General features: G+C 46.4%; 1 protein-coding gene across 6 annotated transcripts in view; it reads left to right on the forward strand.

Moving 5' to 3' along the window:
* The first annotated feature begins 4,193 nt into the window (after positions 1–4,193).
* The window catches only part of LOC133472438 (nuclear factor 1 B-type), a 59,046-nt gene continuing 36,946 nt past the window's right edge, over positions 4,194–26,293 (forward strand). For 3 of the 6 annotated variants that reach the window (XM_061763196.1, XM_061763200.1, XM_061763199.1), the window contains exons 1-2: positions 4,734–5,239; positions 7,109–7,640. In XM_061763196.1, coding sequence (XP_061619180.1) covers positions 5,213–5,239; positions 7,109–7,640 — 559 coding nt within the window. In that variant the 5' untranslated portion in view covers positions 4,734–5,212. Of the gene's footprint in view, positions 4,485–4,512; positions 5,240–5,272; positions 5,567–7,108; positions 7,641–26,293 lie in introns of those variants that run through there. The other 3 variants (XM_061763198.1, XM_061763204.1, XM_061763201.1) reach the window with 3 other exon arrangements.

Consider the following 26,293-nt stretch of genomic DNA (forward strand, 5'->3'; position numbering starts at 1 on the left):
ACAATGAATATTCACTTTTATTAATAAATGGCAATAAAACATTATTGCGGTCCAATCATGCATCAAAATACTTTTGTCTCAATGAAGTGCCTCAACGCACTTCAACTGAGTTATTTGGCACCAAGATGGCGGCAAAGTACTACGTTTGTCTAAATGAAGCTCCTCAACGCACTTTGACAGAATTCCTTTGCACCAAGGTGCTGCAAGATGGCGGTAAAGTACTACATTTGACCAAGTGGAACTCCTCAACACACTTCATTACTGTTTCTTGGCACCCAAATGCCACAGATGGCAGTAAAGCACGACTTTTTGTCTCAATCAGACTTTTGTCTAAAATTTTGCTACTTGTGGCGGGGGGATTCTTTCTTTTTTCTTTTTTTTTTTTTTACTTATTTTTCTTTTCACATTATCTGTAAAAAAACACAACAAAAAAAACAACAAAACAAAAGATAGATTTCTGAAAAAGTTAATGCTCGCAAAACTCATTTTGAATTTATTTATGTTTTCTGTAAGTAAAAAAAAGAAAAAGATTTGATGTTCGGCCATATTTCGAGTGTAAATGCTGTAGGAATAATGTTGCAATGTTGTCTGCGGTGGAGATTATTGCACAAAGTGACTTTAATCTCAAACGTAGCTCACAAAACATGAATTCACATATGATTGGCAGTTGTTGCCATGTTGTCATTAATCCACATTCAGGGGCGGGGGGTGTCTCTATGAGGAGGGGTGGCGGGGAGGGCACCCGCGGGGTCACGACCGGCGGAGTCTCCGCATTCGGGTCCGAGCCGGCGGTCGAGCCGCTGCCGACGCGCTTTCTCGGGCTCCGTGGTCCCGTCCCGTCCCGCGCGATGGCTGCCAACGTGTGCGAGAGGCCCGTCAGATGGCAGCTGTGTTACGATGTGGCAGCCAGGACTTGGTGGATGGTGAGTGGACACCTCTGACCAATTTGGACCTCTTTGTTCAAGCGGTGGTGGGACGTACAAATACTTCATCAGTGTACTTAAACGGATCAATCGGGTAGCTGGACTCGAGTCGTCATTTTTGACGACATTTTACTCTTTCAGCGTGAAAAACTGCAGGACTTTTTTTGGTCCTTTCTTTTCTGTACAGCGTGCGAGTATATTTGCCACCTCTGGATTCAGGAACTATTTTCTGCCTAAGATCTTCTGATGACATTTGTGGTTTGAGTAATGTCAACACATTCTTATATGAATAATGATTGATTTGGACAAAAGCTCCTTGTCCAGCCCGCGGCTTTCCCACGACGACGAGGCCTGCCGCGTTGAATATGTATTTACTTGACGCACAGCAGGGCTATTGTCTGCGTTTGGCGTCTTTTGTTTGCGACTTGCAATTAATAACTTTATTAATAACCGATTATTAATCGGAAAAACTCCCTTATTCAGTTTTTGCGTTCAGGCCAAAGTAATGCAAGCACAGTGGACCCCTGCTATTCGTGAGCCCAACTGCAAATTGCAAAAGTCTGAATAATTGATGCCCGTTATAATTGCATAGAATTTGTTTACAATATGCTTACCTTGGTGCCAATAAACTATGTTGAAGTGATTTGAGGAGCATCACTAAGACAACATTAGAGCTCTGCTGCTATCTGGTGGCGTATAAAAGCAATTCTGACCTTTTTCAGGCGTGCGTGAATCGCTTGGGAGAACTTGAAATCGGGTTTTCAAACTTTTTGGAATCCAGCAAACCCCTTCCAGTGGACACATTTTACCCATATAAAACTCAGACAGCATAAAGTCATTGCTAAATTAGAAACAAAAACTGAAATGACCATAATTAATCGGATGATATGAAAATGACCCCTATTGTTTTTGCGCATTTTGACTGATATTTAAATTGTCAAATGATTGCCCCCCCCCCCCTTCGTACAACACCAATTCCAATGAAGCTGGGACCTTGTGTTAAACATAAATACAAAGAGAATACAATGATTTGCAAATCATGTTCAACCTATATTTAATTGAATACACTACAAAGACAAGATATTTAATGTTCAAACTGATAAACTTGATTGTTTTTAGCAAATAATCATTAACTTAGAACTTTATGGCTGCAACATGCTCCAAAAAAGCTGGGACAGGGTCATGTTTACCCCTTTGTTACATCACCTTTTCTTTGAACAACATTCAATAAACTGAGGACACTAATTGTTGAAGCTTTGTAGGTGGAATTCTTTCCCATTCTTGCTCGATGTACAGCTTAAGCTGTTCAACAGTCCGGGGTCTCCCTTGTCGTATTTTACGCTTCATAATGCGCCACACATTTTCAATGAGAGTCTAGTACCCGCACTCTTTTACTACGAAGCCACGCTGTTGTAACACGTGCAGAATGTGGTTTGCTGTGGTTTGTCTTGCTGAAATAAGCAGTGAAAAAGACCTTGCTTGGATGGCAGCATATGTTTCTCCAAAACCTGTATGTACCTTTCAGCATTAATGGTGCCTTCACAGATGTGTAAGTTACCCATGCCGTTGGCACTAACACAGCCCAATACCATCATAGATGCTGGCTTTTGAACTTTGCGTCCATAACAGTCCAGATGGTTCTTTTCCTCTTTGGCCCGGAGGACACGACGTCCAGAATTTCCAAAAACAATTTGAAATGTGGACTCGTCAGACCACAGAACACTATTCCACTTTGCGTCAGTCCATCTTAGCTGACCTCGGGCCCAGAGAAGCCGGCGGCGTTTCTGGGTGTTGTTGATAAATGGCTTTTGATTTGCATTGTAGAGTTTCAAGTTGCACTTACGGATGTAGCGCCGAATTGTATTTACTGATATTAGTTTTCTGAAGTGATCCTGAGCCCACGTGGTGATATCCTTTACACACTGATGTCGGTTTTTGATGCAGTGCCGCCTGAGGGATCGAAGGTCACGGCCATACAATGTTGGTTTTCGGCCTTGCCGCTTACATGCAGTGATTTCTCCAGATTCTCTGAACCTTTTGATGATATTATGGACCGTAGGTGAAGAAATCCTAAATTCCTTGCAATTGTATGTTGAGGAACGTTGTCCTTAAAGTGTTTGACTATTTTCTCACACACTTGTTCACAAAGAGGTGAACCTCGCCCCCACTTAGCTTGTGAATGACTGAGCAATTCAGGGAAGCTCCTTTTCTACCCAATCATGGCACCCACCTGTTCCCAATGAGCTTGTACACCTGTGGGATGTTCCAAACAGGTGTTTGATGAGCATTCCTCAATTTTCTCACTCTTTCCTGCCACCTGTCCCACCTTTTTTGGAACGTGTTGCAGCCATAAAATTCTAAGTTAATGATTATTTGGTAAAAACAATCAAGTTTATCAGTTGGAACATGAAATATCTTGTCTCTGTAGTGTCTTCAATTAAATATAGGTTGAACATGATTTGCAAATCAATGTATTCTGTTTTTATTTATGTTTAACACAACATCCCAACTTCATTGGAATTGGGGTTGTACAAAAAAAAAAATACATTTGGTTTTAGGTGTTGAGAGCTGCTGGTTAATGCCGGGCGCTCTTGCGAAAGCTCCACAGGACGTGTGGGGCAATTGGTTGACAATCAGCACGAGTACAACGCACGAAGAATGACATCAAGGTCCGATTTTGCAAATGTGGCGCAACACAACAACAATCTGGAATAGAAAATGGATCCCCGTTTTACATGACAGATGTTATTATTAGTACTTCTTTAATCACTCCTTTATTTATTTAATTACACATTTATTTTGATTGGGGAAGCGGCTTCTAGCAGTTATGATTGTAGCCACCCGAGGGCGCCATCACCATATTTACTTGGGTTCACCATGCTGACGTCAGACGACCGGAAGTAAGATCCCAGGTGGGGCCGGTCGGGGTGTCCCGCTTCTGGCCAATCAGGGCCCGGAATGCCAACCCTTGAGGGGAAACGTATCCGCGTCAAGCTTACGTAGTACATCAGTACAGGAAGTTGTCTTTCAAAATAAGAGTCAAAAAAAGCTTTTGTTATTGTGCCATTTTATGATGAGTACAGCTTGAAATGCAATTCGAAGTGTATTAAATTGAACGCTCCATGTAAAGAATAGTTTTCGGTTCGTGCGTGGACGAGTTTGCGAAAGAGCCGAAATGTTACGTTGAAGGCGCTTCTGAAGCGGAAAGTCTGGACGACGTTTTTTTTTTTTCTTTTTCTTTTTTTTTTTTTTTTTTCCTCTCTTTTCCCAGCGAAGCGCTGCGAGGCTGGCGGTCAGGCTGGCCGCCAGTGAAAGTGAAGGCGGGGACGACAAGCCGAGCCGGCCTCCCCTTTTGGATCAACTTCACTGGACTTTGGAAAAAAGAAAAAAAAAACTTGGAAGAGGAAGGAAGACGAGCATAAAAAAAGTAGGGGAGGGATACGCGACGTGCTCCCGACTTTTTCCACTTTTTTCACCCCCCCACCCCTGAAAAAGTTGAGAAATGTGTGCCTCAACCGGGCAGTCAACCTTCAGTTAAATCCAATGCAGTACAGTGCAATGGTACGTGACATTCCCCATTATTATTATTGTTACTATTATTGGTATTAATAGAATTGCAAAGTGAAAGCACATTTTGGTGGGTGTAATCAATAGTTGCGTTGTTCATTAACCCACTTTTTCTGGTCCAAAGTGCAAGAAGCGCCCTTTTTATTTAAAAAATTTTTTTTTAAAGGAGTGATTCTGCAGACAAGGTGCTCTGTGGATGGCTGCAAGAGGAGGAGTGAGAGAGTGAGGGAGGGAGGGAGGGAGGGAGGAGGAGGAGGAGGAGGAGGGGTGTGAGCGTGTAATTACGTTGGTTAGGAAAAAAAAAAAAGTTGGTCTGATTTGCTGGAATCGCGCATGCAGGAGCGAAGGTGCGCCGCATATGAGGCAGTTGAGCTCAGGGCGCAACATCACACGCGCGCACACACACACGCAAACACACGCGCGCGTGCAGGAAAACACGCTGCAGCTTTTTTACTTTGACGCCCGCTGCAATTGTTTTTTTGTTTTGTTTTTTGTGTGTTTTTTTCCCCACCTTTTCCCCCACCGCCCGTTTCGACAATCTTTCGGACCGCGAAAGTTGATGGATTTTCTCGGAGGATTTCTTCTTCTTCTCGCTCGCCGCGGATGAGTTGGGCTCGCTGTGCAGGAATGGCACGATAAAAGTCAGCACCAACTCCTTTCCCCCTCTTCTTCTTCTTCTTCTTCTTCTTCTTCTCCTTCTCCTCCTCCTCCTCCGACTCGTCATGTATTCTCCAATTTGTCTCACTCAGGTATTTATGGACTTTTTTTTTCCCTACAATTGAATCAACGCAATCATTTAAAAAAAAAAAAAAAAAAAAAAAAAAAAAAAAGGTCTTCTGGCCCTTTAAGAGTTTAAAAAAATGCTGTCCTCTAATAACCTGGCCAGCTTCAAGTGTTTCAAAATGTATATTTTTATTGAAGGAACCCCCTCCCTCCTTGTGCGTGTGCGTGTGTGTGTGTGTGTGTGTGTGTGTGTGTGTGTGTGTGGAGATAAAGCCACTTTCACCGAGGAGATGAGGCTCACAATAAGGTCCAAGCAGACTGACTTTGACTGTTTATATTTTACTTGGCATTAAGTAAGTGATTGACTGAGATGTGGTTTAGTTTGCGCTTAAGAGGATTGTGCTTTTTATGGCCCCGGCTGAAGTACAGGGCAGCCCCGCCCCCCCGCCACCCTCCCACCGGCCAAGCTATTTATCTTAACAGGATTTGGATTTGTTTAAAAAAAATAAATAAAATAAAAACATCAAAAATAGAAGGTGTTTAAGAAATGGTGCAATTTAACAATTTTGCTTTGCTAAAAGAGCAAAACAGTCACTTTGCATTTTAGAACCAAGGAGTAAAAAAAAAAAATAATAAAAAAAAAAATGGCTTGTATGATTTTTCTAAATTGATCTGAGCAGTTTAATGCTTTTTTGGAATAGCAAAATGAATAAATAAAATAAAGTCATTTACATTTACCGCTTTTCAAGTGAGCTATTTTGCGATTTGTAATTTTTTTCCCAAAGTGATCCGAGCTTTGCAAGAAGTCAGCAGGCGCTGCGTGTGTCGGAGCCTACACACGAATTTTGTGCTCTTAAATCACCGTCCGCCACATCGCCGCACTTCAGGCATCATTTGGAGGATTATTATTATTATACAATAATAATAATTAAAAAAAAAAAAAAAAAACAGAGGGTCCCAAAACATTTTGAGTTGCTTTACATATTTGCATCACTTTTTTAACAATTTCAAATGTGCATGTAATTGTGGGTGTTGTAATGTGGTCTCAAATTTCGGATAATTGGCTAAAACAAAAAGGTGATATGATTCAAATGTCTTTTGTCGCTAGCGACCCCGTGAGCTACGCGCAGCGTCCGTTCTTTTTTCCTGATGCCTTTTTTCGCAACTATTTCTTTTTCCAAAAGAGCAACTCAGCGACTTGAATTCCCCCTGAAGCAAAAGACAACACGAGCGGAATCATTTGATCGTTGTTTGGCGCTTGTCAAGAAAGGCGATCACGGTGCCCGTTCATTTATATGACATGTTGGAAATTATGGACCCGAGGTATGTGCGTCCCAAAATGTGGGCGAGGTCGCCTCGCCTGACCTGTACAACTCCACGAGGAAAAAAACAAAAACCAACCCAAAAACATGAGAGCAACTGAGTTTTACAGTTTGACAACTTCCTTTTGCTTTACAGTGGAACTTTTGAAATGTTGAATTTATTTCAGAGCGTGTTTACAAACAGTTTTGGACAAAAGGGACACTTATTTCCAAAGAATATATATATTTTTGATTTTCTGTTTTTTGCTGTGGAAGTTTATACAAGTTAATGCTTGGATTGATGATTATTATTTTTTTAAAGCTCTAAAGGTATCAGGAAAAATAAAGCCACTTGCAGAAAGGAAATATTTTGACAAAAAGAGCGATTTTTCAAAGAGGAAGCGTGTATTTTGAAGTTATCTGCAAGGAAAAAACGTAATATTTCTGGGGAAGTTGATGGAAGTTTATGCAGTTCTTACCAAATCTTGTTTGGTGTCAGGTGCAATGACACAAATCCCCAAATGCATTTTTTTGGGGTATGTTTCTCTCATTTTTGCTGTCCAAGTAGTTGATTTCATGTCCCGTCCTCCCCAGGATGAGTTCCATCCCTTCATCGAGGCCCTCCTCCCGCACGTCCGCGCCATCGCCTACACGTGGTTCAACCTCCAGGCGCGGAAGCGCAAGTACTTCAAGAAGCACGAGAAGCGGATGTCCAAGGACGAGGAGCGCGCCGTCAAAGACGAGCTCCTGAGCGAGAAGGCCGAGGTCAAGCAGAAGTGGGCCTCGCGGCTCCTGGCCAAGCTGCGCAAGGACATCCGGCAGGAGTACCGGGAGGACTTTGTCCTGAGCGTGACGGGCAAGAAGCACCCGTGCTGCGTGCTGTCCAACCCGGACCAGAAGGGCAAGATCCGCCGCATCGACTGCTTGCGGCAGGCCGACAAAGTGTGGCGCCTGGACCTGGTCATGGTCATCCTCTTCAAAGGCATCCCTCTGGAAAGTACGGACGGCGAGCGCCTGGTCAAGTCGCCGCACTGCACCAACCCCGCACTTTGCGTCCAGCCGCACCACATCACCGTCTCGGTCAAGGAGCTGGACTTGTTCCTGGCCTACTACGTCCAGGACCAAGGTGAGCCCCGCCTACCTCAGAACGGCCTCGACTCGGCCCGTGACGTCTGCTTTTTCTTTTTTTTACAAAAAATCGGCCCCGATTTCCGAGAACGTGATCAAATCGGGACGACTCTAATCGGGGCCGATTTTGGGGAAATTGAAAAGCGTGACAACTATATATATATTTTAAAATTCCTTATTTACTAGAATCACACAATTATTATTATTATTATTATAATTTTTAAAGGATCATCACTGTCATGTAATATTCTTTGTTCCCGAAAGAGGTGTTCAATGTCTTACTGCACGCCAACGGAGCAAATGAATGATGCGATATGGATTTGAAGACGTGGAGAAAGTCTCGGCTTGCTGTCCGAAGACCAAAAACAAAAAAAACAAAAAAAAAAAGTCATCTCCAGAATTTAGAAACAAATCATTTCGGTCTTCAAACTGGAATTTGAAGGGTTTCAAAAAAAGACATCTGAATGGATATTTTCTGCTCCTCCATCCATTTTCTAAAAGACCAAAATGAAATAAGGGTTATATTTTGCTTGATGACTGAATACGCATTGAAAAAAATGGCACCAATGATTTATATTCTTCGACATTCTGATTTTGTTTTGAAGGAGTGTTCGTTCGAAGGTGTCAAGAGCCTTTGATCTTATTATTCACAACCCTGATGTGAACGTTTGATGTCTTTATTTGTTCTCTTTTTTTTTTTTTTTGAGCGATGGCTCGGGCAACAATACTTTCGGTTTTGGGGACGGGAAAAAAACAAAAAACAAAAAAAACGGTCACAGCGCTCGCACATTGTGACCGAAGCCCGGGCGCCATTTTGTGTTTTGATGCGTACCAGGGAAAGCAGAAGGCACAGTGCGCCCCCAAGAATGGTTGCCACTGGCACCGGGGTTGGCATCGGAGCCTCTTTTGTGTCTTTTGTGGGACGATGCCAGCGCTTTCTCTTTTGCGCTTTGCATCTGCTGTACGCCTAACCGGGCAACACCAAACTTGAATAGGCCTTCCTCTTTTTTTTTGGGGGGGAAACTCGAGAACGTCATTTCAACCAAAATGACGAAAGCTTGACACTGAACTGAATGAAATGCTGTAGAATTGATTGCATTGTTGAAATGCGAGAATGTGAGTGAACAATGTGGGGGGGGGGGGGGGGGATTTTTCTTCCAGTGCCAAATTTGTGTATTTGTGAATTCTTGAAATGTGGCAAATAGATTTGAAGATGAAAATGTTGAAGTTGGAATGGTTTGAAACGGTAAGGAAAATGTGTAAAATGTCTAATTTGGGGACTTTTATTTCTAAAATTTGGGAATGTGGGAACTCGCGGAATGTACAAAGATTGAATTTGGAGTGGGAACCTTTTTTGTTGAAAGTCTCATCGACTTGAATGTTTGTCCCATTCCCCAAATTCCCCAATTTTCCGAATCCAGTAAGACATTATTTGCCATATTTACCTCAGCCTTCCGCATTTCTTGGTGGGTGTAAAATGTGAAAATGTGGGAAAACTGGGACTTTTGGGAATGTGAAAAATAGTTGCCATGTGTCCCGAATCAGGGAAATGTGTTGAAATTGGAAAGTTTTGAATTGGTGGAGAAATGTTTTGGTGTGGCATAACGTGTGAATTCACACAATAAACAAGATTTGTCACATTACAGCAATTATTGATTAGCTCCGCTTGCTGGAAATGTATCTTTAGGGCCCGACTCCAGACAATGCGGCCATGTTGTGTGTGTTAGTGTGCGGCGAGGCGCCATTTTGTTTCGCGCCGTGCCAAGAAGGCAGGCGGGCAGCCCACCAAGCCGGCGGTGGGCCGTTGGAGGTTTTTGGAGGTTGGCATCGAACCCTCTTTGTCTCCCTGCAGCATGCCTTTGATTCGTCGCTTGGCATCCGCAATGCAGCCGGCGCGATTTTTTTTTTTTTTTTTTTTTTTTCTTCCTCTTTCCATAGCCATCGCCGCCGCCATTTGCGTCAACGCAAATGCGCCACCTCCATCCAGGGGCACAATGTGCGCGGTTTATTATTTTCAATAACAAAAATGGAGAGCGGTTGTGGGGCTGGCAGAGAGGGGGTACACGGGCGTGTTTGGCACCCCTGTGCATGGGCAGATGAATGCCTGCTGGGGAGTGAGTTTGGGTGGGGGGCTGTTGTGATTTGTTGTGTGCCATTCATTGTGCCAACTGGCAGGTTGAGTATAAGCTTCTCTCTCTCTCTCTCTCTCTCTCACACACGCAGACGGTTCTATCCGCATTCATTCATAACACAATTTTCATATACATAATAAATATCTTCCATTCCCACCCGTGCGAGTTGAAAATCTGCGACATAGTGACCCTAATGAAGCAGTTTTTTTTTTTTTGTTCTACCAGTCCCACAGGCTTTAAATGCACTTAAACTTCCTAAAACCCGCTTTAAAAAAAATACATATATGTTCCTGAACACCTGTTTTCACTCACATGAGCACAGTTATCCAATGAAGAGGCACAGTGTGCTTGCTTCAAGCTGTTTGTAACGCCATTGACGTTGACTGCAAAACAGACACAACGAAAGACAAACATTGGCTATTCGAACAACAAAATGTCCAACCGCGCTGTATATTAACAAAAGTCTGCTAGCTTACCAGTAATGCTAACGTATAAAGAAAAATGCCATAAACAGGCTAACGTAAGTTAGCTTAGATGTCATGGTAGTTATAAAGCTTGAAAGAACTGCTACTTTAACACATATGGAGCAGTAACACATACAAACAGGCCATACAACAACCGGCGTATATTACACAAAGCATTTTCAGCAGCTTAGTAGGGGACCTTCTCTGCCTCTTTTTCCTGCCCTTGTGTGTGAGAGCGCTCGAAAGAGACACTTGGACGAGCCATGCAGCTCATTATATGATGTTGAATATTACAAATTATTACAAATTGTTTGATTGTTTCCATACAGGCGGCGTGGTCGACCGGTTATCACATCTGCCTCACAGTTCTGAGGACCGGGGTTCAAATCCCGGCCTCGCCTGTGTGGAGTTTGCATGTCCTCCCCGTGCCTGGGTGGGTTTTCTCCTCCCACATCCCAAAAACACGCGCGCTAGGTTGATTGAAGACTCTAAATTGCCCGTAGGTGTGAATGTGAGTGCCAGTGGTTGTTGGTTTCTATGTGCCCTGCGATTGGCTGGCGACCGGTTCAGGGGATGTTTCTATCCATATTTTGACAAAAGGGACATGCAAGAAAAAAGTATTTATATTATTCCTGTGCAAATTGATGCAAGTTAATGCAATGTTTCTTAAAGCAAATCCCAAATGATTAAAGACATCATCATTAGCATTTTCCCATGCTAGCGTAACGTTAAATGAATTTGACCCCAAGTAGCAGTCGACCCACGGAGGGGGCGTTTGACTGCCTCTTGCGAATGTCAGCAGATTGCTGGGGGAAGTGACAGCAAACAAGTCCAGAGGACTCTGCTGCCAAACGTTAACACGGCCGTATAACATCATTACCATTTTTTTTTTTTTTTTCCTTTTTTCCCCAGGATAGTTTGTGGAAATGGATGGATTGCTGGCACGCACACGGCTGCCGTGTTAATGGAGAGCGTGTTTAACGAGCCCCAGGCTTAACCTTTGGCCCCCGGGGGCCGTGACCCTTGCGAAGAGATGTGGCGGGGTGTCCTGTGAAGTTTAATTGAGCACAACAGACCGGTTCAGAAAAAAGTAGTCCTCGTAAGCCTGCCTCGTTGACCTTTCAGATGATGGGGTCAAACTGCACGGTGAACCAGTGGTTTTGCACAAATGCCTTACAGTTTTAAGGCCTTCCTTTGGAGTTAGCGTATTCGCCCCGTGCTTACTTGGCTTTTCTTCCATTTTCCAGAAACATGCTAAGGTCACTGGGGACTGTCAATTGTCCATAGATTCTAATGGTTTGTCTATACTGTATATAACCTGTGACTGGCCGGCGGCCAGTCCAGGCTGGACCCGCCTCTCGTTCCAAGTTGCAGACGGTCGCAGGTCTAAACGCGTTGCAGAGGGTAGTGTCGCGGGCTTAGGCGTTTGTAGGACTCTTACTCAAACAGAGTATCCAAAAACAGTCAGTGGCGGTTTCTCGGATTTTCTGTAGGTTGTCCGCCTGAATGGGTTGCAGGTGCTAGCGTTAGGGGTCCTTAACCAGTTGGCGGCCTGAAAAGGTTGCAACGGGTCCAAACAGCAACAGAAAAACTCATAGCCAACATCATCCTCTGAACTCAACCCTACGGAGAACCTGTGGAGCATCCTTGAAAGGGAGATCCACAAATTTGGACGGCAGTATACACCCAAACGGCAACAGAAAAACTTCTGGTCTGGCCACCATCATCCCCTGACCTCTACTCTATTGAGAATCCGTGAAGTGTCCTTAACAGGAAGATCTGGGAGGTTTGGCGGCAGTAATACAAATTCGGACTTCATCCCGAAAGATAAACCGTACGCCGTCCTAAATCTTGCCGCTCGCCGAGCGAAGCAACCGACTCGTGGACTGTAGTGCCAATGTGTACTCAAACAGCGTAATGAAAAACCCCACGTAGGTGGAAAGATCTCATTGTTGTCCACTTCCTGTTTCTCTTCCATCACGGCGCGGCACCTCTCCCTGTCCGAGGCGCCGGGCCAGATTGAGGCCTCCCGGGCTACTGCCGGGAGTGTGAAACCAAACTGGCTGCATTAAGCGCACTTCCCAATTTTGGCTTTCGTGTTCTCTTTAGCGAAATGGATGTTTGGGAGTTGTGAGCATTCCGAACGCAACGAGCGAAACATGAAAGTAGGAAGCCCGCGGGGGGGGGGGGGTTGCGGAACTTGAGCTGTACAGAAAAGCTTTTCAGAGTGAACTGTGCAACCCTGCGCTTAGCTTCCACTGTGGCTTCCTTATTAGTATGCAATAGAGCCTGCGGTGTCTGGCCACCTCTATCTGAGAGCCATAACCTATCGAACACATTCCCTCAATCTAATCCACTTAGAACGCCTTCCCAGCTTCACCGCTTGCCTTATTGATTTCCGCTTCCCACTCAATGTCTTCCCAATCTCTTTTCCTCTTAACCCAGGAGCTATTTTGGTTTTGGTTTCCCTCGCTCATCTCGCCCGTCTTTCATTGCCGGATGCTTGTGATCTTCTGCTCTTTTGTCAAACGCCATCCCGGGTTGCAGGGCGGCTCAGTGTGGGGCTTTGTGTTATTAGCAGCGGGGTTTTGCTGGAGCAAATACCGCAAGGCTTAAATGGGCCCTGTTACCTCCTTAGCCCTTTCTTTTGGTGAGCCATGTGTACATAAACCTCCATGGAAACAAGGCAACTCTGAGCAGAGGCCGGCGAGAAATGTGGGTGCCTTTTTTTTTTTTCCTCCCTCGCCGGAAAATTTACAACTTCTTCTTTTCCTCGACAACTGTGTGTTTAATTTGCCTGTGTAACACACACACACACGAGCGTTCGTGGCTTTTCTTTGGAAAAAAAAGCGCGGACATTGTGCTGAAAAGGCTTTTCTTGTCTCGTTCAGCTGGAGACTTCACTCGTTTTGCTTTCGGCGGCTCCACTTGGTTAAGGACTGCAGATTGTGTCATTAGTCCACGGTTAAGATCTCAGCTTCCCCGCACTTTCCCAGGCTTTTGGGGAGGACCCCGAATGCATTTCAAATCCCCCCGAGGCCACTTGACTGGAGGGCCGGCACCTCCCACTCCTCCCGGATAGATTCCCCCCCAACCCCCAGCCTGTCTGCCGGTCCTCCCAAATGAAGACAAATGGCCACGTTCACCCCTAACCCGGGCATTACGCTGTACTTCACTGTCCTGCGCACAAAAGCTTTCCCTGCGTCCCCTCGCCATGATCTCGCCCAAGCACAAGTGCCGCAAGTACTCACACGCCGTACTTTAGTAGACGTAGCGATACGAAGGATTTTGCTACTTCTCACCACTGGACTTGACTTGCTTTACCCGAGTCATGACTTCCGACTCGAGTCGACTTGCTCGAACTTGAAACTTGAAGGTTTTCCACGAGCCGCAAGGTAACAAGAAAAGGAATAAAATGTTTTTTTTTTTTTTTTTTTTTTTTGGGGGGGGTGGGAGCTGGGACAAAACCAAAAAAACCTCCAGCAGCAGACGTCCTCGCAAAAGCCAGCCGCTTTTCGCCTTTCGGACAACCAATGAAGGGAAGAAAAATGGGAAGGGGTAGTGGAGTAGGTGGGGCGCGATGGGGAACTTTAGGCAGGGGCAGACAAGCAGAGTGGTTGCCCGGGAGACCCTGACTTCTCTGTGCGGCCCCCCCACTCTGCTTTGTCCCATCAAAGTCCTTTCAGTGCAGACAGGGTCGATCATTGGCCCAGAGTGATGGTTGTCTCGTCCTTTGTAAGGCCCTACAGTACGGCCCGTCACTGTGACGGCTCGACAACTCCCGAGTGGGACAGAATAAGAAAGTCCCACCGTCGCCGCCAAATGTACTTTTGGGTGGCCACGTTTCCGCCTATTCGAGGCCAGGTTTTTGCGCGCCAGGGTGAATGGGGGTGGGGGGGGGTACGCGAGTTCTCCGGCACATATGTCAGCGTCAGTCCTCGTAAAACAGGGGGAAAACAAATAAAAAAGCTCCCAAAATCGACTTGAAATCCTCCGCATGTGTTTTTTTTTTTGCTGGGCCGCAAATGTGAAAGTGTGAGCGCATTAAAAGCGTGTTCCGCATTTAACCAGTCAGCTTTGTAATTAGGCCTCCGACATGTGCTCAGCCCGGCAACCAACAATTACTGCTGCGGATTTGTAGAAAAAAACTAAGCAAAAAAACCCCCTGCTCCTTGCCAGTTTTAGCATACTTCCTTGACACCAATTCCTGTACTTCTTTGCTATTTAGACAGGGCTGTGGCAGGATTTTAGTTTTTCAGCAAATAATACCAATAGAGTGGACCCCAGCTACACTTTTTATTTTATTTTATTTTTTTAAACTCCACAAATCCTTCAATAAGTGAGGGGAAACTGCCAATTTTCAGGATTGCCCCCCCCCCCTCCCAAAAAAAAAGAAAAAATGGGAAAAGAAAAAGGTGCGAATAGGCGAATCTGCGGGTGCCGAACCGCGAGTATGCGAGGGTCCACTGTCATGACCGATTTCCAGCCCATAATAGTTGCTCCCCCCCTACTGTTGTCTTTTGGCATCCACCCGCTCGGCTCGTCGCGATTACGAGCGGAGTCCGCCTACTCGCGGTCCGACGAGGAGCGCCATTGTCCGTCGTCCGTTGGGCGTGCGTCGCAGCTCGACGTTTTCCCTCCAAAAACTCTGGCTGCAACTCGGCCTGACCATGTGTGTCTTGTTAAGGGCAGTTATGACAAATGGCAGCAGCTGTACAAACTAATCCCTCTGTAGCTTTCACACATGGCGCCCAATTAACAATGGACCACTGTGGGGCCCTAATCCACGGCGCAGCCATCCTCTGGTGCTCCTCTTGGGTCCGCGTGCAATTCAGATGCACGGCTTGGCGCGGGACCCCTTGGATGTCGGGAGCAGGGGTTGGCAAACTTTTTGGGGCCGGGGGAAACATTTTGCCAAGGGCCTCCTTCGCAATCCGAGCGCCACTTACACCACCACGTACTGTAGCAGTTAACACAAAAGTTGCTTGTTTTCGAAAATAAAAAGTCTCAAAGTGACTTTTGCAAATTCATTTTTTTTTTTTAGCACAGTGGTTCTCAAACTTTTTCTAAAATGTAGCATCGAATCGTGACCAACATTAAAATACAGCTGAACTGATTCTTACACGTGCAACTTTAGGACGGGAAACAAAAGCTGTCATGTTAAGAGACTGCGGCTCTGCTTTCCCACCTGCGAGGGCATTTCCTACACCTCCAATCCCCCCTCAATGATTGGACTGGAGTTTTGGCTTTTGCCAAAAATAAGAGTGTGAGACGCAAGCAGAGGGTGCCGAAGTGCGGACGGGCCATCGGGCAGAATGCTGGGTCGCCCCCCTTGCCAAATCTGCGGCGTGAATCAAACAAAATGCATAACGGGGAGGGGTGAAAATGGTCCGGTCGTGTGATCTCTGGCAGACGGCGTGAATGCATTGCCAACTATTATGAGTCGGAAGCTTTGGCTGAGTTCATTTACAAAGAAGGAAAGAAGGAAAAAAAAAAAGGTACAGTTAAGTGTTGATGGCTGAGGAAGCTTGGGGACACTTGATGAACATCACAGCCAAGATGCAAACATAGCCTGAAGAAAAAGGCAAATGCGTTATGCAAAGAAGATGAACCTCTTTTTGTTCTTATTCAGTATGTCCTCATACAGTACGCCGTGGACATTATAATGGATGAAGGGGGACAAGTCAATGGTGAAGCTATTGATCGGCTGCAGGCAGACGCACTTTTCTTAATGTATTCGGCGGGGCGGGCTGGCTGATTAGATGGAAGGCGGCGGCATAGGGGCCAGATGAATGCGTCCAGTGCCGTATGTACTGTATAGGACCCGACAAGGGCACCGAGCAGGACGGCGTGCAGAGGCGTCGGGTGTCACGCATACTGCCGGCTGTGTTTTGCGTTGATGCAGTACGTCCCCGCCAAAGGTCTGCACATATTTTTCCCCAACAGCGAATCCACGTTTTCTTTAAGCGGTTTGTTCGTCACTTGCAGTTTGTTTACTGTAAAACCGACACATAAAACAAAATAGAATTAAACGGCGGCACGGCGGACGACTGGTTAGCACATCTGCCTCGCAGTTCTGAGGACCGGGGTTGAAATCCCGGCCCCGCCTGTGTGGAGTTTGCATGTTCTCCCCTGTGGCTGCGTGGGTTTGCGCCGGGCGCTCCGGTTTCCTCCCACATCCCAAAAACATGCGTGCTAGGTTGATCGAAGACTCTAACTTGTGAATGTGCGCGCGAATGGTTGTTTGTTGCTATGTGCCCTGCGATTGGCTGGCGACCAGTTCGGGGGGTGTACCCCGCCTCTCCCCCGAAGATAGCTGGGATCGGCTCCAGCGCGCCCGCGACCCGCGACCCGCGTGAGGATAAAGCGGTACAGACGATGGATATTTCAACACCAAAAGCTTCGACCGAACCATATAATAAGAGAAGGCCGCTAGCTTAATGCTAACATCATAATGCGAAACGCCATTGACTGGCTAACACAAATTAGCATTGATGTTACTGTAATTATAAACAACTGCCACTTTAACACACGCGGAGCAGCAACGCATACAAATGGGTTCCTGGCATAGATAAATGAGCAGGCATATATTATTTGCAGTATTGTAATTTGTGTCGGCACACCTGATGATCTCTCGCAGCGCAGTTGTCGGGAATGACTTCGTTAATGAATAGCGCGCGTGTTTATTCTAATCGTGGAGAACGGGAACATTGTTTGCCTTCCACGGTTGAACTTTCCCCTTCGACGGCATCTTGCATGCCACGAACACAACCCGGGGGCGTACAAAGCTGGCGCTGTCCGGGAGGCGAGGTGGGGGGGGGGGACACAAAACAAAAACAGCGCTTTCCCCTTATTATGGCAATCAAAGCAATTTTATCAGCGATCAACAAATTCTCACCCTGAGACGGCGTGGAGAAGAATGCCCCATTGACTGATACTGCCGCCCCCTTTCTGCCCGTCTTATGTACGTCTCAATACTTTGAGGAACTGGGAGAGGGGGGCGGGGGGGTGCGTGTATTGTTGGAGTGCCGACTGTGCGCTCCCATGCCCGGCGCTGTAAGGGTGGCGGGGGTGAAAAGACAGAGCCGTCACCTGCCAGACTGCTGGAATGTTAATGCCGGGGCTCTGATAATTGGATTTTGTGCACACCGTCTATGAGGAACGTCCAGCCACTTTCCGCGGCCCCCCTCCCCCATATTGTTCACCTCGGCCCCCGGACTCTCAATAGGGCTCGTCTATGTTTATACAAGCACTCATGTCTCAATAAAGACTGTTTACTCTGTGTGTGTGTGTGTGTGTGTGTGTGTGTTGAACTCAACTGTCTCTTTATGCGTGTGTGTGTGTGTGGTGCATATATATGTGGAACCCAAGTGTGTGTGTGTGTGTGTGTGTGTGTAACCCAAGTATGTGTGTTTGAAGCACAAGTCTGTGTGTGATAGGATAAGGAGGATAGGTGTGTTTGTGTGTTTTGAACCACAGCGACTGATCGTGACGTTTGTCATCGTTGGAGCGTGTGCGAGGGGCACACGATGTGGGATCATTAGAGGACTTCTGGCTCTTGTTTGCGTGCGTGTGCGTGTGCGTGCGCGAGGAGGGGCGAAGGTCTGGAATCAGGCCGGGAGCCGTGACGCGGGAGCCGTTTCCCCCCCGACGCTGGCCTCCTGAGCTATTTCCACCCGGGCCGCAGCGAGCGGCTCCAGCGCAGTTCAACGTCTCCGTGACCTAAATTCTCGCGATTCACCTCAGAAGACCCTCGCCTTAGTTTAGTCAATCCAAATGTTGTTTTTGTTTTTCCCCTCTCGCCTATGCCGCAAGCATATGCTTTGTTTGCGTTGGAGTGTATAAACTCCGGAGCTCTGTAAAACACCAGCAAAGGAAAGCAGCTGTAATCCTGCTGAGCCTCCCAGCCAGGAACAATGACAGAGGTTTTTTTTTTTTTTTTTTTTTTTTGGCTTTTGGCACACCGACTTGCTGTGGTTAGATAAACGAGCTGTAATTGCATTTAATCTGCGTTCAAAGTTACACATTTGGAAGAATCACTTCAGTTGTTTACCGAACAGCTGTTGTGTGGCTCCAGACTCAAACGTGTACTGGACTCGCATTTTTCATGCACATTTGACTATTTGGTGTACACATTTCACTTTTTGATTGAACAAAACACTTTAGTTAGAACTAAATAATCATAAAATAAAATAAAAAAATTAAAAAAGGGAATGGTTTCATGATGCAAAATTGTTTCACGTACAATTTAAGTTTTGGTTTTTCTTCTTTCAACAATTCAATCACAGTATAATGAAATTAATTGTAAATGATGAAAAAAAAAAATTATTGAGTTATTATAAAAAGTACTGACTTTACATACATATTTAAAGTTATAAAAACATTTGACAATCACTTATGTTTTTATTTTATTAAAATGATAAAATAATTAGTAATAGTAACGTAAATAATAAGTGAAATATTTCCATATTAAAATGAACAATGTTACCTATCTCGCTTTGACATTTTAATTTTAAAAGTGTAATAAAACATTTTACATATTTACAATTTTAAGTTTGTATTTATAAATGATACAATAAAAAATCAAATGAATTATTTGAAGTAAAATAAAGAAGTCTACATATACTCATTTTTTTTCTTTAACTTTTTGTTTCATGAAGTCAAATGTTTGCCTGTTACTGGGAAGATGTATTTATTTTTCAAAATGTATCCCTTGGGCTCTTTTGACAGTTGCAATAGTTTACTAAATGCAAAGATGTCCTAAATGCAAAGATGTCCTGAAAAAAAAAAAAGTTTTCACTGTCAATGCAAACAACCCTCAACAGCAACACGTTGACGTGAAAACTGTGCCAGGGGAGGAAAGTGCCGCAAAAGAAGCGGAATATTCATGACAACGTGCGGCGAGACGCACGCTCCGTGCGCGGCGGACTCGACTCGCCCACCACCTGTACAAACAAGCGCGCTATTGCGAAACGAGAACACCCCCCACCCCCCCACACGCCCCCCTTCCTGGCCCCTGGCCTTGTTGTCAGAATGAGGTCAGCGAATTCTATTTAGTGGCTCGAGGCCTCTCCGAGCGTCGGTTTTGGTGGACGGGTATTGGCGGAAGGTGGACACAATGACGCAATCGCAACACCTTTCGGCTATCGGTCCATCCCGTTGCGTGTTGATTTTAGTTGATGACATCATTTCACCCTCTTGCTGTTTGTTTCGGGAAAAACTAAACTTGGGGCTTGTTCTCATTCTCTCACTGTCAAGAAATGTGAGAACATCATATAACATCACTTTGAAGGAACGAAAAGAAGACTCGCTCCAACAGTTCTCCAAATAAGAAGCACAGTGTGCTTTCTTCAAGCTGTGAAGTTGTCACTGCCAGTCAAAGCTCACTGTAAATGGAAGACATAAACATGGTGGTACCGGGACTTAAGAGTGCGATCCATTGCCATAATGATTTTGTATTTTTTGCTTTTTGTTGCATGTCCAAATTTGGACATTGGAAAAAAAAAAAAAAAAAAAAAAAAGTACAATTCACCTTGACGCTCACTATAGTTGTTGAAATCAGCAGGAGCCCTGCACTTGTTTCTCTGCATCGAGTCAGTCCCATTTAGGGGTCATGGGAGACAGTGACACCCAAACTTGAATGACTTAAGTTGACTCTACTTCCAGCTTCACAAATGTTGGGTCATGGAAGCAAGGTATTTCAGTACCTGAAGCTGTTTTCTAAATCTGAGCAATACAATATGGTTCGTGGTTTGGGAGACCACGACGGCCCCGGCAGAGCCCAAATCTCATGGTAGTCCTAATAAAGGCCCCTCTCCCCCCCCCCCCCCCCCCCCCCCCCCCGTCTAGCGAATCGCCGCACACACCGTATGTGTCGGCAGACCACAAAACGCTGAAGCCATTACTCGGGCCCGCTTTCGTTAAATTGAAAGCAGGAGCCAGGAACAGCAGCGGCGGTGGCGGTGGTGGCGGAGAGCTCATTTTGGCTGCGTGTATGTGGCTGGCGTTTGGGGGTGTGAGGCTTTTTTTTGGGGGGGGGGCTTCCCAGTCAGATGGTAGCGCACATGCTGGCTCGTAGACGGCGGTGTTCTGCGGACTGCTGATGTCTTGTTGTCTCGATGTTGACACTGTGCGGTCTTGTCTGCTTGGGAACCAACTGCAGTCGAGCCTCGTTATTCACGCGGGGGGTTAGGGACCAAGACCCGACCCGCTCCCGACCCCCAAATGTTTACAGCGGTCCCTTGATTAACGAGTGCCCCCACTTCCGAGTTTTCCAAAAGCCACGACCGCCGATGCACTTTTCAGCTGTCGCTACTAACGGTCACGCGCACAAAACCAAGATGAGAACACTCATAAGAAGCAAGAGTAGGCCGAAAGCCACGTCCAGACCCTCACGCCTCGAAGCAGCCCGAGTAAAGAAAGGCAGATTGATTAGGATCTTACATTTTAAAACCGATACAAGTGATTAAAATCAAAAGGGCTCGCATGACGACGTCCCTTCCTCGCGGTGTTTACATATTGCATACACCGCGCAGTGTCAGAGATAAACCTCGGCTGATGCTTATCCCCTGGCCGCAATGTGGAAAGCGCTCCGATGTAATGTAAACCGAACGCCGCGGCTGCCCTTTCATGTCTCAAGTGCCAGTCCCGCAGCTTGCTTCCAGGGCTTCCCATTAAGAATCAAACCGTCGGGGTCGGTTCTTCTTCTTTCTTTTCTTTCGCCCCGCTGGGACACGAACGAGGCACTGGAGCTCACGCGTTCGCAATGCGTCCGAAAGCACCGCTTTGCCTGAAGAACGCCCTCGCTAGCTTGAATGCTAACACATAATGGAAACCAGCAACAATATTATAAAGTGCCATTTGTCCTTAAAAAAACACAAGAAAATGTTTGGGCCGTTGTCAATCACTCGCTGTTTGAATGATTGCACCCTGCTAACTTTAGCGCTGGAATCCCATCTGCAGGTGTTCACACAGCATCTGTGCCACGCCCAAGCTTTTCTGAAGCCCGAGGTGCCGCTTGAACTGGCGATAAAGACGCACGCTTACACTTGGATCCCGTACAGTTGCCGGGGTTAACTTAGGCAAATGCGTCTGTCAGGTTATGCTGGTTTGCACCCAGCCCCAGATCCTTCTCGATAAATGCGCTTGATTCCTTGACATCTTCCCCCGCCCCCCCCCCCCCCCCTTTCTGGCACTCACGGGCTGCTATAAATCAGAAACTAATCCGCCAAGTGCACCCCTCTTCATTAATTTGCCAGCTTTACATCGGCGACAGTGCCTCGAGTGACAGCCAAGCCGCAACGTGACGTCGAAGGCTGTCTTTCATACCGTTTTGTTTACTGCAACATCTTAGCGGCCGCCAAGCAACTGGCATTAATTTGCTTTTAGGGAATATCAGTTGGCTTGCGCGTTGAAGCCCTTTATCCCTTTTGCCGGACTGTTTGTATGAAAGCAGCTCAAATCTGTTGTAAAGCAGAGAAGTGGCTCTTTTATGAGCTGTTAACGGTCTGCTAATTCTTGAGGAAAGGCAAAGTGACCGGTTCGTTCAGCCAGAGTGTTGACTACCCGTTGCCCTTTGACCTCTTTTCCGCCGGGGTGAAGCCGGTCGAATGCACTCCATCGTTTACTTTCCCTTCCGACATGCTGATTTGAACTCGCGCTGGGGACGCAATGTACGAAAAAGTCTCAGGACAGGACACGCCTCTTTATGAATTGATCAGTCAGGGCGCAGGTGGGCCGGATCCAGCAATCCCCCGTGAAAGCTTGCCACCATTTTTTCGATAGAAAAAAACAAATAAACAAACTATGTATGTCTGAAAAATGTTAAGAGTCAAATGAAGGGTAAATTCTGGAATCAAATCGGCGCTTTTTAGGGTTCCTACGCGTCAATGTATCAGGTTAAGGCACATGAAGTGTATCTGCCTTATGCCTACTCTGTAAACAAACACAGTGTTGCTCATCCTCTGGTTAGCAAGGCTAGCGGCAGGACATCAAACTCATTGACCCATTTAAAATGGCGTCACACGGACGTGACTATCAGCCTGGTGTGGAGGAAAAAACCCTCACGTGATACAGACGGAACTCGCGAAAGCTAATACACTTTCCTAAATACGACAAACGATTGACGTTGCCATTTCCTAAAAAGAAGGAACTATTTTGCAGCTTCCTAAATACGACAAACGATTGATGTTGCGCATTCCTAAAGAGAAAATATTTAAGCTGTTGACATTTGTGGCGTACTGTTCCACCCCTAAGGGATTATTCATCTATGTCGTTTCACCGTTCTAACTGCCCCCCTGAGGGTAACTATAACGACGCTGTGGCCTGTGATGAAAACAAGTTTGGCTCCGTCGGGCTCAGTTGAGGGGTTGGATGTTTTCGCGCCATTCTGCGCTCCCGTGGTTGGATGGGTTTGCTGCGGAATCATTTGAGAGTAACCTCTGACCCGTGCGTTTCTACATAGCCTGAAAAGCAGAAGCGTGCGTTCCATTAGCTCTTCACAAGGCGCTGTTGTGTCGACGCTAAAACGCGTGCAAACGGCGGAGGATAAAACGCGAGGTGATTTAGCGGCCTTCGTCACAATGCGCCCCGCTTCCTACCTTTGTGTGGGCCGAGGGGGCGGCGGGGGCTCGGGGGGAGGGGGCGGGGGGCGGCTAGCGGATACGCGTCTCGGATTCTGGCAGGCTCCGACGAGGGAAGGAAGCCGAGTGTCAAAGGCGATTGCTCGCCGCTTCTGTTATCTGAGCAACAGACACTCGCAGTCAGGCGCGGAGAGAGGCAGACAAATAAATGCCGTACGCCGCGGGGTGAACGCGAACGGCTTGGGTTTTTTTCCAGATTTTTATTTATTTTTATGGGGGGGGGGGGGATCGAAACAGAAGGAGAAGGAGGGGCGGGCTCCGGCGTAAAAGGTGTTGCGTGTGGAGCGCCGATGCATGGCTTCTTTCTCCTGCTCCTCTCTGCACAGGCCTCTCCTGTAACCTTCAGAGAAGCCCACGCAGGCCCCAAGTTCATCGAGTGCACGAGGCATATTTTCGCTGAGCATGCTTGGACCGCCCCCTGCTAAACCCCTCGACCCCCCCCCCCCCCCCCCCCCCACACACACACACACGCACACACACTCCCACCCCTCCCTCCTTTCCATACATACAGTTTTTTTTTTTTTTTTTAATCTTCCCCTCCGCCTAAAGAGGACTCCCTGTAGGCTTCACCTTTCACAGTGCCTGCAAAGGAAATACATTATGTGTAAAAAGAATTCCATATGGTGTCATATGATCTGTGTAATTCGCGCTCGATTGATGAAAAAAAAAAGAAAAAGTCACCTTGTGCGCACAAGTCTGCCCATTGTAAGAGGACTGTACTCTTTGCACTCATTTTCCCTTCCAAACATTTGCACAGGAAATGTAACAATGTCCATTTTCCGTTTAAAAATGACACCCAACTTCAGGACGCCGGTCAGTTAATAACTCTTTCAAGCCGGACATTAGGCAGAGGCTCGCCCTAACCCAAACTCATCTTACAACATTACCTCTAAAAATAAACAGCCTACAGATGGTTTTATTTTGGAAAAAAATTAAAAATAATAATAAATGCATCGGAAGTGCGCATGTACTTGCACATGCAGTGAAAACTCCCTCCTAACTTCTTCCGTGAACAACCCAAAATACAAAGCTAGTATTAAAAAAAAAAAAAAAAAAACACCAAAAAATTGTAGTGCTTAGCACACTATGTCAAACTTTATAAAAACATACAGTAATTAAATAAAGTGACAGATATAGTGGCCATTGAGACGTGTCAACTCCTCCAGCTCATCAGTACAGCACTAATTAATTGTGTCGTTCTTCGCAGAAGATAAAGAACATACGACTGTGAGCGCTCTTATCTCGTGTCTGCATTGTTTGTGTTCAATCCATTGCTTAAAGGGTTAGCATCACAACATAGATGCTAGTCAGTGTTAGCATTAAGCTGGTAGACTGAATGGCTATGCTATGTGCTTGTTTTAAATATGCATTGTTTTTGTTTAGTTCGACAGTTACCTTCAACTGGCGACGCCAATAAACTGCTTGTAGGATCTTTTTTTCGAAGTGTTTCAGAAAGCATGCCGCGTTGTTTTTCAGCAAATGGTGTCGTATAGTGTCCACAAAGAAAACAAACAAACAAAAACAACACGAAGAGGTGAATTTATGACTAGTTAGCTGAAAGTTGTATTTTTCGAGGTGCGGCTGACTCAGCTGCTAAGAAGCCAGAGAGGGAAGTCGATCGCCGTGCCTCGTCGCAGCCGTCTCCGTGCGGGGAGGCCCTGCCAAGCTCAAGCGGCTTGGATCGCGCCCCTCTACCGCGCCCGCAAACAGGAAGCCTGCGAGCGGCTCCGCCGACTCGTCGCGGTTTCGGCTCGGCTTTGAGAGGCGGGTAATTGTAGGGATTGCCAGTGTGGCTTACGTGGAAAGAGGTGTGCAGGTAAAACTGGCCGACATTGCTGCTGGTGTGTTAGGCAGAGCTTGAAGTGCATAACAGCGGACACTTTTGATGTTGTTCCACATCTGAAGACGACAGCCCGTGCTTGTGCTTGCTTCATTTGTTTTTTTTTTTGCCTTTCGGGTCAGAGTAACGCGGCGTGAAGGCCCCCGTGGTGCAGCAGGACGAATCCTGGAAGGAGTGCCGGGAGGCGGGCTGGTGGGAGGTGAGCGGGCCGCAGAAGGGAGCTGAAGGGGCGTGGGCAAGGCCGGGGGTAAAGGTGACGGGGGGGGGGGGGGGGGAAATTCCTGTTGTGGAGCTTAAAAGCGAAGGGAAAAACCGAGCGCTCCATCTCCCGCACGCCGCTCCGGCGCTGCCGTCATCCGTGCAAATATTTCCCCAGATTATTGCCGCGGAGCCTCGTGGGAACGTCGCGGCGTCTCGGTGCTCGTAAGCCTCGCTCCTCAACATTGTCGAAAAATGAGCGAAAATCACATCCGCAAACTCAAAGTCTTTTAGCGTTCCTGAAAGCACAACACAAACCTGCCAGGTGGAGCACGATGACATGTGTCTTTTGTTCTGTGTCATCCTGGCATTTTGGCAACTGCCCAGAAATAATATTGAAACAAAGGCCCTTTGCCGTCTCGGCCTAAAATAGCGGAGGAGGGCTGCCGAGCGCTCACCTTTGTGTCACAAGCGGCTTGTTGCAAAATCAGATCTGCGGCTCTTTAGATCTGGAAAAAGCCCCCCCCCCCCCCCCCCGGAAAAATAAATAAATAAAACTAAGACTGCAGTCAGTCAAGTTGCGTAAAGGCCAGATGAAATACTTTTTTAATAATACCAAGCTCACATGCCTGAAACACATTTCAACTTATTAAAACACACTTCTTAACAAATCGTGACCGTATTTCCAAGACACAAACAATTTTATGCATAGAAAAGGTATAGAAAAATATGTCAAAATAAAGAAGAAATTAATGCATTTGTTTTGTAGTGTAAGCCTGCAAATATTGCTTTCTACTGTAATCACATTGAACATTTTTTATTTCAGCACAAAAGGTGGATACCACAATGACAAAGACGTTCTCATATTCTTGTGCGTGAAACAGAGTGGACGTGTAAGTCAAGAGTGTGTGTGTGCGTCTCCGTGTGTGTGTGTGTGTGTGAGATGAACCCAACTGTGTGCACGTTTGCGTCCCCCAACCCAACTCGACTTCACTCTCGCCATCTCCGGCTTTTTGATTCGAGCGTGCGGCTCATTGACAGGGAATGGAAGTGTGAGGGAAGGGGAGGGGGAGGGGGCGGGGGCGCTTGCGCAGGAGTTGCGAGTTGAAACGCTCGGCACTTGGACTCATTACGGTGAGGCTGTTAAGACGAGCCCCTGTCGCCCGACTGGTCGTTTCGACAGGGGCTCGTGTAATATGGATTTTTTTTTTTTTTTAGCTTAATTCCAATATTTGGCTCGCGCGGGTTTTCTCCGGGTGCGCTAGCTCCCACCGCTGTTCAACACACACAGAGCAGCGTCGCATACAACAAAAGAGAATTCAACATTGCATTTTGAAACGGCTCTGAGAAGAGTGAGGGTTCACTCGAAATACATT

The sequence above is a fragment of the Phyllopteryx taeniolatus genome, chromosome 23, assembly GCF_024500385.1.
Source record: "Phyllopteryx taeniolatus isolate TA_2022b chromosome 23, UOR_Ptae_1.2, whole genome shotgun sequence".
Taxonomy (NCBI): Eukaryota; Metazoa; Chordata; class Actinopteri; order Syngnathiformes; family Syngnathidae; genus Phyllopteryx; species Phyllopteryx taeniolatus.